Source organism: Ursus maritimus, unplaced genomic scaffold (assembly GCF_017311325.1).
Source record: "Ursus maritimus isolate PB19 unplaced genomic scaffold, ASM1731132v1 scaffold_24, whole genome shotgun sequence".
Taxonomy (NCBI): Eukaryota; Metazoa; Chordata; class Mammalia; order Carnivora; family Ursidae; genus Ursus; species Ursus maritimus.
The window spans coordinates 31,767,569-31,779,991 of NW_024424897.1; the positions used below are offsets into that span (position 1 = coordinate 31,767,569).

The 12,423-nt window shown below is 48.8% G+C and overlaps 2 protein-coding genes across 2 annotated transcripts in view; both read right to left on the bottom strand.

Moving 5' to 3' along the window:
• Positions 1-1,731: 1,731 nt before the first annotated feature.
• SUPT4H1 (SPT4 homolog, DSIF elongation factor subunit) lies at positions 1,732-8,141 on the bottom strand. Its single transcript, XM_008695506.2, has 5 exons — positions 7,983-8,141; positions 7,329-7,435; positions 2,912-2,967; positions 2,576-2,629; positions 1,732-2,120 (listed from the first exon to the last, which is right to left on the bottom strand). Exons 1-5 carry the CDS (start codon positions 8,049-8,051, stop codon positions 2,053-2,055), a joined length of 354 nt encoding a protein of 117 aa, XP_008693728.1. The 5' UTR covers positions 8,052-8,141; the 3' UTR covers positions 1,732-2,052.
• A 2,901-nt stretch (positions 8,142-11,042) lies between these two features.
• Positions 11,043-12,423, bottom strand: part of RNF43 (ring finger protein 43) — a 60,441-nt gene continuing 59,060 nt past the window's right edge. The window contains exon 9 of the mRNA XM_040640897.1: positions 11,043-11,061. Coding sequence (XP_040496831.1) covers positions 11,043-11,061 — 19 coding nt within the window. The remainder of the gene's footprint in view (positions 11,062-12,423) is intronic.

Genomic DNA, 12,423 nt, shown 5'->3' on the forward strand with positions numbered 1-12,423 from the left:
TGGACCCTAGCACTTCTTGCCTGTCTGGCCGGGCAGCACCATAAGCAGCTCCCAGGACCGGAAAAAGCAAGAACACGAATTGAGAAGCAGCTTCCAGGCAGAGCCCACTTGGCACCGAGTCTGTGAAATCCGGTCCCGACGACTGGGCGCCCCTCCCCCACAGCCATCAGGGCCTGTGTCTTTCGCTTCCTGCGAGGCTAACAGTTAGGGCCTCAGCTCAGTGTGGGGCTGAGGCAGCCTGAGTGTGGTTACTTGTGCACAGCGCCGCTTGCCTCCCCTCCCCACAACTGTTTCCATTCTCACGGAGCAGCCACGTCCGGGTCAGACACGCAGGACAGCAGCCGGGGATTTCCAAGGGACTTTTCGAGAAAAGCCAGTGAAAGTTGGGTGTTGGCTGCTTGGCCTAGGCACTCTTGCTGAAACCCACTTCTTCCCTCCAGAACCAGAACGAAAGGCTGGCCTGGTGCGGCTACTTCCCAAGGAACCTTTCAGATTGAAATTGAGTAGAAACCACCACCCCTGGAGCTCTTTCAGTTTGCTGGGCTGGAGAAATCCTTTAAAAACTCGGCTCCAACTGGGGTTAGTGGACCATTCCCTCAGAGCTTGAAGGCATCAGCAAACATGGTTCTGGTTTGAGGATCTGTGAGTGACAGGAGCACCCTGGGCCACTCCCAGCTTCCTTGCCATGGGCCTATGAGAAAACAAGGATGGGGTGGGCAGGGGTCACTGGAGAATCAGCACCTCTCTCTCCTTCCCACACACTCCAGGCCACAGGTAACAAGAGACGCTGACTCACTAGCAACACCAGGTGGCTAAGAGACACAAAGCCCTCATGTAGGCACCTCTGCTACTGAGTCGAGAGCTCATTCTGTGGTGGTGATTCTGGGCATTTCTCCCACTATTTGGTTAACTGCGCACATACTGCGTATTATTAAAGAATAGCTGATAAAAAGAGTGTAAATGAATTTTACTTTTTATAAAACCTAAGTTCTAGATTTTTCACATTGCTTCGTTTTTGTAATCACAATACTAAGGTAGACAGGCAGAGTGTACCACTGTTTTACAGATGGAGAACAAGAGACCTAGGGAGTCAATATGGGGATAGTAATAGAATTCTTTGTGGATTTAAGTAAACAAGAATTTCTGGTAACTTTCATTCTAAAACAAATAACTCACCTTGACCCATAACTTGGTATCAAAACCTCCTACTAGGCCAGAGGGGAAAGGGGGGGCCCAATTCCTGCAGAGGCAAAAACGAACGGGGCCAAGACCCAGCAGCCACCTGAGGGTCTCCAGTTAAGAGAAATGCAGCAGAATATGTGTAGGTGGGCGAGGGAGGGTCATGGGTACCACTGACTGGCCTAAGATAGAAAAAGAGCAGTAAAAAGAAGAAGAAAAAAAAAGAGTGGGGAACAGTATTAAATATGGTCAACAGGCAAAGAATACTAAGAAGCCTCAGGCTTTCTTTCAAAAGACACTTGCTGTGCCAGGCCTAGAGCAAGTCTGCAACCCCCAGACACCAGGACTCCAGCTTGATGGGGCTGCCTACACTCAGGACAGCAGACCTTCCAACAAGACCCAAGGAAGCACACTAGAAAGGCTGCAACCCCGAAAAGCTGAAAGATGGGTAATGGGGAGGAGGGCCTCTGCTGCTCTGGAAAAGTGCTTACAGGGTTAAGTGAGTTCTTCTTGTGCCCAGGTAAAAAGAAGGAGGCGGCAAGGCATCTGTCATGGGCTTAAGAACTTTTCCTAGGGGTTTGTGTTTATTGGCATTTGACCCAGAGTCCTACCCATGGGCAAGGGCTCAGACTGGGTCTTCTACCCCCCATTCAATTCGGTCTCTGTTAATCCACCAGCCCAAACGACCCCCACCCCCACCAGCAGTCCAAAGGTAAAATGGCCCAGGGACACGCTGTGAGGTACTCTCTCAACAGCCTGCTGAGTCTCAGAGTAGGAGGGTGAGGAGTATCTCAAGTTCTGTCCATTTAGTTCCATAACAAAAAATAAGATGCAGGAGGTGGGGAGCAAAGACGCTGGCAGCCACGCATCTTGCTAGGTCTTTATAGCTGTGTCTCTGGATTTGTAGGCCACTCCTCGACTTTTCAGCTCTCGCACGATTCCTGCAGCAGGAAAAGAAACAGCTCTGTGAGAGAGGAAGATTCTGGAGGATAAGAAAGCTCCTTCTCCTACCACTTTGGTGGGGGATGGGAAAGGGAGGAAGGAAGAAGGTGTTCCGAAGCAATCGGGAGTTCTGACACAGCTCACCAACAGTCCTGCTTCTATTGGCTTATTACCACTGAAGATCCAGGCACGTGTTTGGTAATGACTTGGTAAGAATGAGAAGGAAAAGGGAGACACACTGTAGTCACTGAAACCAAGGGTTCTGGGGTCAAAATGCCTGGCTGCAAATTCTAGCTCCTCACTTTTTAGCAGGATAACCTTGGGCAAGTTATTTAAGCTCTCTGTGCCTCAGTTCCCTCACAGAGTTGTGAGGACTAGCGTGCAGTCACATAAAGGACTTCCAGAGAGCTTGCCGCAGTAGGTGAACACTGGCTGCTGTGACGATGACGATTACCTTGGGGAAGGCGACCAGTGACTGACACTGCATACACACCCGGCTTAAAGTTACCTACGAAAGAAGAAAAAGAGACGGCAGTGAGAGCAAGTTGAGTCTAAAAACCAAACGGAGGTTTAAGCTAAAACTGAAAGGAATTATGCAACTCCAAGAGAAGAGCAAACACTTCTTTTGGCTCCGGTGTTAAACGACAGGGCACAGGACACTTTCCTCATGTTTCCTACAACCCCATCTGCTTCACTCTGCGGCCACTTATCCCCTGATTTGAGACTCCCCCACCAGACCCGAGGAGCGGCAACAACACGGGCCAGGATAAAGAAAAAGGGAGATACGTACTGACTCGCTGCCACTTGGAGACCCAGCTGTCCTCTGGACTCATCATCGCAATGATTCTGGGAAGGGAAAAGAAACAGAGTCAGCCTGAGCCTCCCCTACTACAGGAGAGAGAGATGGAGGAAAATGCCACTTTACTCTGCTGCCAGCCAGCAAAATAGTGCTGGGAGAGGAAACACAGGAAAAAGCCAAGTACCGGGTCTCAACTAGAAAGAAGGGGAAACGGACTACTAATGCTGGGAAGGGGCTGACCCGAAGTTAGTACTAACTTGCCCGCCAAGCACAGGTCAGTCACAGGTCCTTCCCAAAGGACAAGCTCATCAGGCTCAAACACATCTTAGCCCAGGTTCTCTGGGAAAAGGGACGGCCTTTTAAAAGTAGATGGCCAGGGGCGCCTGGGTGGCTGTCGTTAAGCGTCTGCCTTCGGCGCAGGGCGTGATCCCGGCGTTCTGGGATCGAGCCCCACATCAGGCTCCTCCGCTGGGAGCCTGCTTCTTCCTCTCCCACTCCCCCTGCTTGTGTTCCCTCTCTCGCTGGCTGTCTCTCTGTCAAATAAATAAATAAAATCTTTAAAAGTAGATGGCCAGTGCTACTAATTCCAAGCAAGCGACATGACCACTAGGGGGCTGGGCCCTAGTACAAAAGGGGAGGGTGAAGGAAAACCATAGATCCTCCTACCAGAAAGAAGTTAGACTTGGCCAAAGTCCGCCTCTGATGAGCTGTAGAGCCTAACACACGTATGGAGACCTCTCTCAGAATTTTGTGGGATGAGACTCGAATAGTGAGCTAATACATGACAAACACCTGGCACAGAGTAGGTGCTAAATAAGCATTAGCTCTCCTAATTATCCTAATAGTTCTTCCCAGGAGAGCTCTGATCCTAGAGCACAGGCAACAGAAAGGCCACGTTAAGGGCCAGAAGGCTGCCACTTGAGCTTGACAGGTAAACATCAGGTACTTTCAGAAGCTACAGAGGTCATTTCTGTCATTCATTCATTCAATCAAATGCTTGCTGACTGCCTGTGACAGATCTGTTCTAGATACTGAATTTGTCAACTGCCTTCCCAATAAGCATTCCCTCTTCTCTTGGCAACAATCCTGGATTCTTATTTGGGGAGCCTCCCTCCCCATCCAAATCCTACATTCTCAGCCATCTGCTGGGAGTGGAAGTGACCCCACCCTCTGAGGTGGTTAAGTAGGGTAACGCCTGGACCGACACACTGAGCAGGGACAGGCACATACGCAGGCTGTTGTCTGGATGTTCTCTTCTGTTCTTCACAAGCAATCTTCCTAGCCTTACAGTGCCTGTCACCCAACCTTATGGTTTAACCTCAACAGAATCCCCACCATTCCCCAAACATTCCCTGGTTTTCCCACCCCATGATTCTCAAGTCATTCCCTTGTTTAGAATGCTTTCATTAAAATGCTCTCTCACCTTGACCTCCTCAAAAATCCAGTACTTCTTTCTTTCAGGGCCTGATTCACATGCTCTCTCCTCTGCTTCTGGCTGAGTTCATCTGGCCCTCCTCTGATCTCCTTTAGCCCTTGATATATCCATTCTCCAAAATCTAATATGCACCAGAATACACAAATAGCTCTTACAACAATAAACAATCAAATAACCTGCTTCGAAAGTGGGCAACGGATCTGAAGAGACATTTTTCTGAAGAAGACAAATGGCCAATAAGCACATAAAAAGATGCATCACTAATCATTAGGGAAAGGCAATCAAACCCAAAACGATACCACCTCACGTCCAATAGGGCAACTACTATCAAAACCAAAACAAAACATAAAACAAAAAATAGCAAGCACTGGCAGGGGTGTGGAGAAACTGGAACGCCTGCACACTGGGGGTGGGAACAGAAAACGGTGCTGCCGCTGTGAAAAACAGTATGGCAGTTCCCCTAAATATTAAACAGAACGACTCAGCAATTCCACTTCTGGATACATACCCTAAAGAAGTGAACGCAGGGACTTGACCAGATAGTTCATAAACCCATGTTCATAGCAGCATTATTCCTAACAGCCAAAAGACAGAACCAACCAAAGAGCCTATCCACAGATGAATGGATACAGTGTAGCGTATATAAGGGGATTATTCAGCTTTAAAGGAAAATTGGACGCATACTACAATACAGATAAACCTTGAAGATATGATGGTAAACGAAATGAGCCAAACACAAAAGGACAAATATTGTATGATTCCACTTATATGAAGCACCTATAGTACACTTCAAATTCATACAGCAAGAGGGGCGTCTGGGTGGCTCAAGTCGATTAAGTATCTGCCTTGAGCTCAGGTCATAATCCCAGGGTCCTGGGATCCAGCCCCAAGCTGGGCTCCCTGCTCAGCTTCTCCCTCTCCCTCTGCCACTCCCCCACTTTGCTCTCTTGCTCTCTGTCAAATAAATAAATAAATAAATCTTAACCAAAAAACAAAACAAAACAAGAAATTCATACAGAAAGAAAGTAGAATGGTAACTGCCAAGGGCTGTGGGGAGGGGAAAATACGATGAGAAAAGTTCTGGAGATGGATGGTAGTGATGACTGCACAATGTGAATATACTTAATACCACTGAATTCTACACGTAAAAAGGGTAAATTTTCAGGGGCACCTGGGTGGCTCAGTAGGTTAAGCGTCTGCCTTCAGCTCAGGTCATGGTCTCAGGGTCCTGGGATCAAGCCCCTTGTTAGTCTCCCTGCTCAAAGGGGGGTCTGCCTCTCCCTCCCCTGCTACCCTGCTTGTGCTCTCTCTCTCTCAAATAAATAAAAAAATTTAAAAAGTAAATTTTCTGTCACACAAATTTTGCCACAATTTTTAAACAAACTCTAATATGCAAAACTTTACACTGCGTCTCTCTTACTAGTAAGTGCATCACTGTGTACTCTTTTTAAAAAAAAATTTTTTTTTAAGATTTTATTTATTCATTTGACAGAGAGAGAGATCACCAGTGAGAGAGGGAACACAAGCAGGAGTGGGAGAGAAAGAAGCCGGCTCCCAGCCGAAGAGCCTGACATGGGGCTCGATCCCAGAACTCCAGGATCACGCCCTGAGCCGAAGGCAGAAGCTTAACGACTGAGCCACCCAGGCGCCCCATCACTGTGTAACTCTTGACATCCCTCACAGCAGCCAACATAAGTACTTTACCATAGATGGGAGTCCCTTTACTCATTTGTTAGCCATTTTGTTACAGTGCTAACAAATCAACAAAGGAACCAGAGCACTGACTGTGCACATGCATGTGTAGGAAGTAAGGTTCCACGGCAACATCTTTTTTGACCAATCCTTCATAAAGGAAGTCAAATAAGGAATGGATGGAGTTGGCCTTACCTTGAAGGAAGTTTACTAAGTACTGGATTTGAGCCCAGATTGTGTGTAAATTCTTTTTTTTTTTTTTTTTTTTTTTTAAGATTCATTTATTTGAGAGAAAGAGCGCACAAGGGGAGGGGCACACGGAGAGAGAATCTCAAGCAGACTTCCTGCTGAGTGCGGAGCCCAAAGCGGGGCTCAATCTCACTACCCTGAGATCATGACCTGAACTGAAATCAACAATTGGACACTTAACTGACTGAGCCACCCAGGCACCCCTGTGTGTAAATCCTTAACTGGCCTAAGACCAAAAGACACAGGATCTCCTTAACCCACAAAGAATACTGCCCTCTGGCTCCTACTTTGGGGGAAAAAAAACTAAGACCTGGCCACTTACGTTACTCTCATTTTTCCTTCTCCCCATTGGAGAATCTCACCAAGGGAAAACTTTTCTTATGGGGTCTCTTACACGACGTATCTAACAGCATCAGCTTTCAGGTAATAATTTACCATTACTGCACCTTACCTTACCTTCATTTTTAGAAAGGACCTTCATGCATTCAACAAACATTTCTCAGCCCTCTGCAACCTTCCAGGCCGTGTGCCAGATCAGTGTGCACAAGATAAACACAGTCCCTACCACCAATGAGCTGACAGTCTAATGAAGAACTGTCCAGCAGAAATAAGTAAAAACCACACAAGTCATTTAAAATTTTCTAGTAGCCATGTTTATGAGTAAAGACAAAAGGGTGAAATTAATTTCAATAACATATTCATTTAACCCAGTACACCCAAAGAATTACCATTTGGGTATATAATTAATATTTTAAAAAATTAAAATATTTTACATTCTTTTTCCTTGTTCTGAATCTTGTCAATCTAGTGTATATTTTACACTTAAAGCATAACTCAGTTTGGACTAGCCACATTTCAAGTGCTCAATGCCACACATGGCTAGTGGCTACTGTACTGGACAGCACAGAACTAGTGTGTTTCAAAATAACTGAGAACATCGAGGATCATGGTCTCAAAATTCGCCTCACATTTACTGCGTGGGGTGGGATGGGAGTAACCAAAAAGTAAATGAAGGAATCTAAAGGGGCTTACCCGTCAAAGGAAGAGCTGGTGCAGTCATATACCATCTCCCGGTTACCCTTCATCTGAAGGTATGCATCACAATTGTCACAACCATCATATTCAAACTGGTCTATGGTCTGGGAGGGAGAAAGAAGAGGGTAGGGGTGAGCATAAACAAGGCCAAAAGAATAAGTAGCGCTCTACATACTTCTACCTGGTCAAGCAGAAGGCTCCCTGTGTTGGTTCTGCCTCATCTGGTTCCCCACCCACCACTCCCACAGCCCCATTCCTAAAGTTCCACCCACCCTCACAGTCCTCCCTCTCTTGTTCCTAACTGCGTTTCACCTATTCCTTTCCCTAGTCTCCTCAGGGCCAGGCATCTTCTCGACTACTCCTTCAGCTGCAGATCCCCACCCTCATCTGACTCCCAGTGGCCTTCGGCTTCAACAGAAATTCGCTGAACGTCTGTTAAGGATCAGACCTGTACTAGCTGAGGAGTCAAAAGTATGAAAAGACTGCCTGCGTTCCTATACTTAAACAATGGCCTCCAGCAGCTTCCCAAACCCCCCGCCAAACCCGGGGTCCTAGACCTTAATTTACTCTTCGCTATCCCCCAGCCCCGTTCCACGTTTTCCCCCACCTTGATTCCCCCATCGCCCCTACAACCAGCTCCCCGAAGGACACCTTGACCAGCGAACACAGCAAACAAGCCCGCAGATGCCGCAGGTCCTTTGGCACCGTCTCCAGGGCCATCCTCTCCGACAAAAAAAACAGCGAAGGACTGGGCCACGGATTCCTCAGCCGCAGGAAGTAAACAGCGAATTACCCAGAATGCCTTCCACTTCTGGTGCCTCGGACTTCCTTTTCCGGTGTGAGAAGCCGCTGGGCCCTGCTCTCCCCCCGCCTAAGGAGATGGTTTCTCCCGCCTGGAGGCGGGGCCGGCCGGGAGTCACCTGGGCCGGCGCGCGCACCCGCCACCTGGGCCGGCGCGAGGGCGAGGCCGCGGCGGCCGTTGGGCCTGTGGGCAGGGCCCATGGGGGAGGGGCGGCACAGCTGGCGCCTGCGCGGGAACGCGCCGCGGCCGGAGCCGGAATCCCGGCGGGGCGGGCCCTTTGATCTAGGCAGCTGGCAGCCGGCGGCCGGTCCCCTTAGGAGGATCCCAGATGCCAGCCGAGATTCTTTTCCGTCTTGCCGTTTTAAAAGCTCAGGGCCAGAGAGTCCACTGTCTCCCTCTGGGTTATCTCTGCCTAGAGGGAAAGAAATCAGGGACAGCCCCTTTCTTCCCGAGAGCAGTATAGGGTTTCCGTTTGCCGTCCGCCGGAGTGCTGGCTTGTGAGCCGATGGCGCTTAACAGGAGTATTTTTTTTTTAAAACTCTTCGCGTACTTTCCTTGTTCCAGCTGATAATTTAGGCTCTGTGCAGCTTTTAGCATTTAGAAAGTTCCTTTACTTGAGAACATCTGTAGGGGATAGGAGATTGTGTCTTTTTTTTTTTTTTTTTCATTTCACTTTATAGGAAGCTAGATTCTTCTTTGCTCTGTGGTTCAAAACTGGGCAACGGACAGTGACTACCCCTGTGAAAGCTTTCCTGGAGAAACAGAGGGGAAATGTGCTTTGTGAGGATGGGAGCAAAGGCTGCCCCAGGCTCTGTGGAATTCCTACCGACTTAGCACCGGCTCTTGAGCCTCACAGTAGTCCCCTGAGTAGAGAGCACAGTCATTTGTGTTTATCAGAATTGGAGCTCTGGGATATAAATAGTTTCAGGCCCTGCTGTTCTATCCTCCCAACCAGGCCTCCCAGCTGAAACAGAGCTTCTTCAAGCGGGGGGCCTGCTTCTTGTGCCCATGCCATGCTGTGTTCAGATGGGCTCTGACTGGGGAGAGAATGTTCTTCAGCACTGGATACTTTTCCACCTCCAAACATGCTTTCACTCTTATCTCTGGGGAGCCCTGCAACAACTCAGGGAAGTAGGCCTATTTTATGGGTGGAAAAAGGCACAGAGTATTTGCCCAAGGTCACAAAGTCACGGAAGCATCACAAATAAGAGTGTGAAGTAAAAGAATAATAATACAGATAACAACTGGACCACAGAATCCAGTCATGCTTTCCCCCTTCCCTGATCTCATAAACCATGCTTTTAGGGGCTTACAAACCAATTCTTGTTGCCTAGCCCACCACTCTGTCCTATCCTTTCATACATCATAGCCTAACCTCTGCCAGAAATAATTTATTTCTGTCAATGTAGAAGATGAAGCTGTTACCCCGAGTGACAGTCATGACAGAACAAAACCACGAGACCAGACCGCATTTATGGATAAATATATTAGCAAATAAATACATTTCTCAACATAGTGCCTGATTCAAGCGTCTTTCTGTCTGGTTCAGAATATAAATACCCATGTGGGTGCCTAGGTGCTAGTTCCCCACTGACTCTGAGGGAAGAAGATTCCCAGGTAGGGTCCTGTGCCCACTTAGCTCCCACATTCACATTCCAAATGGGATAATGCCTGAGGAGCCGGCAATGGTCCAGCTGCCCTGAGGTGAATGTCACCCTCAGGATGCCCCTCAGCCTTTGCCCACTCGGTACCAGCTACCCGGGCCAGATGTCCTGCACGCACAGCCTCTTGCATGCATACCTTCCTGGGTGTCCCTGGCCTGTGCGGCTTATCACGGGACGCTGGGCCTCAGAACCATCTAAACCCAAATGTCCCATTTTGCTTTTCCTTTGTTTTCCCCTGTTCCTCATCCCTGCTCCGAGAGAAAACTCCCAGAGAAGAATTTGTTGTTGTCCTTGTTCAGCTGTAATTCTGTCTTTTCTACCTTCATTCCATCCTCCCTCTTCTAGATGAAGTCCAGCAGAAATCCTTTCTTTCCACCTCCTTTGGGACTTTGAGATAGGCAATCTCCAGGAAAGAATTATTCCCTCCCCACTACCCCCACCCCCAACCCCAAGAGGAACTGGGGCTGCTGGAGTGACAAGGGACTTTGAAAGTCAGAGGCTTCATCCCAGGTTCTTCAGGGTGCTGTACCACTTTAGGGACAGAACTGCACACCCTGGCTTCCCAGAGCCTCCCCTCTGACTTCATATAGTGGATCTGACCATTAAGCACAAGAAGGGAAAAACATTCTCCCTTATGCACCAGGGCAGGTACTGCCTGGAGAAGCTGCAGGGCCTCCCTTTCTAGGGCTCGGCGCTCACCTATGTTCCTGATCCTTTCGCAAAGAAGGAAAATGATAAAAGCCAGGGTTGCTGCTGATGCAGCAGCTTTACCGAAGAGTCAAAGCTGGTGTGTAGGACTCACCCAAGAAAGGAGGTAAGAAGGACCCCATTGGCAGGTATGTCATGAGACTTGGGATGAGGAAGACCTGCTGGGCCTGGGGAAAGGAGCAGCACCTTTATAACACCTAGCTACCCATATCTAGCTTCCTGTTCTCAAAAAACAGCCTTTAGGGGAGCCAGCCCACACAGGTAGTAGCTGGTTGCCTGGCCGGACACCGACTTGCTGCACTGCAGGTGCGTTCTGCACACAAGGTCCAGAGCTGGGAGCAGGGGACACCTGCCACCCACCATCACCACTCCTCTTCCGGAGCTCCCAGGCAGTATGGCAAAAAACAGGGCTGTTTTCTGAGGTCCTTTCTTCTCTCAGGAGCAGGACTCTGTGCCAGGTAGGGCCCGAGTCATCCGGCGCACACTCTTGGTTGGAGCTAGGTCTGAGCATCTCACACGGCCTGTTCGCACAGCTCCTCAATCTCCTCCTCTGAGCCTGCGTGTAGAGAGAGGGGAGGAAAGAGGTCACCGAGGGTCAGGCCAGCCTCTTTCCTGTTCCACCTGCAAGTACGGCTGGGAGAGGACCACAGAGAGGGAGGAGCAGGGAATGTGTCCAGAAGGGGCAATTAGACTGAAAGCTGGGAGGGGCCCCAGTTGGGATACAGGGGAGAGAAAAACAAAAAAGCTAAAGAAAGAGAAACATACAGCAATCAGTGTGTTACAAATACTATTCGCTCATTAACCCAATAAACACTTATGAAGCACTTGTGAATCTGGCCTGTTACCATGTGCCACATAGAAGAATAAGCAGGGACCTCACAATCTTACAGCAGAGAAGGTGTGCATGCAAAGGGAAATTATGCAGTGGGACAGGACTGGATCATAAGACCTTTCCTGGAAAAGGGAAAGATCACGTTCAAGTGGAGCAATCAGGAAGGGCTTCCTGAAAGCGAAGATAAATGAGCTGGTCCTGCAGAAATAGATAAGAATTGGATTTATAGGAATAGGAAGGCAGCAGAATATTCTGGATTATAGGAACCACAAGAAGTGTTTACTAGGTTTGGCTAAAGCATGGGGCAGGAGAAGGGAAGGGGAAGAGTGAAAAGAAAAGTGGGGAAGGAAGATGGGGGCTCGCTGGTGCTAGAGCCTTGAAGGCCAAACCAGGCTCAGTTTTTCTTTACTGTGGACAAAACAGAGGACGTGGAAATTTCTGGACAGTTTATTTGAGGGAGGTGAGTCTGGCAGCAGCAGGTGAACAGGGTCACTGTGCTGCACGACTCCGCAGAACAGCCTGTATGTGCAGGGCCCAGCCTTCGTGGCCCTCCCTGTAAGAGGGGAGGGGAGAGCTGGGAGGCTCTTTAGGGTTAGGGCCATCATTCTGAAGGAGAAGGTAAAAAAGCTCTCAGGGACGGAGTTAAGAGAACCTGCCGCTGACTGGATTTGAGGAGCAGGGAAGAGGGAGGCATTGGAACTAGTTCTAAGTACGGCAGACAGGGGAGGTGGTGGTCTGGCTCCAGCAGCCCCGAAAGCACTTATGTGACAGGGTCCTAATGGATCATCAAACACACGACCAAAGCTTGCTTTACATGGCTCCGTGGAAGCCATGATTTTCTCTACTGTAATTGTGTACATGCCTGTGACCCCACAGACCTGGATCTCCTGGTTGACAAACCATGTCCTCAGAGCCTAGCCTGGAACCTAGCCCATAGCAAGCATCCAATGCAGGAAGGAAAAAGGAGGGAAGTGAATGAATGAATGAATGAATGATAACAGCTCTAGGTCTCGACTGTAGGGCTCCTAGACTGTGAGGTCTTATATTTCCGGACCTTTGGGTTCCCTTTTGGGGTGCCTAGTGATA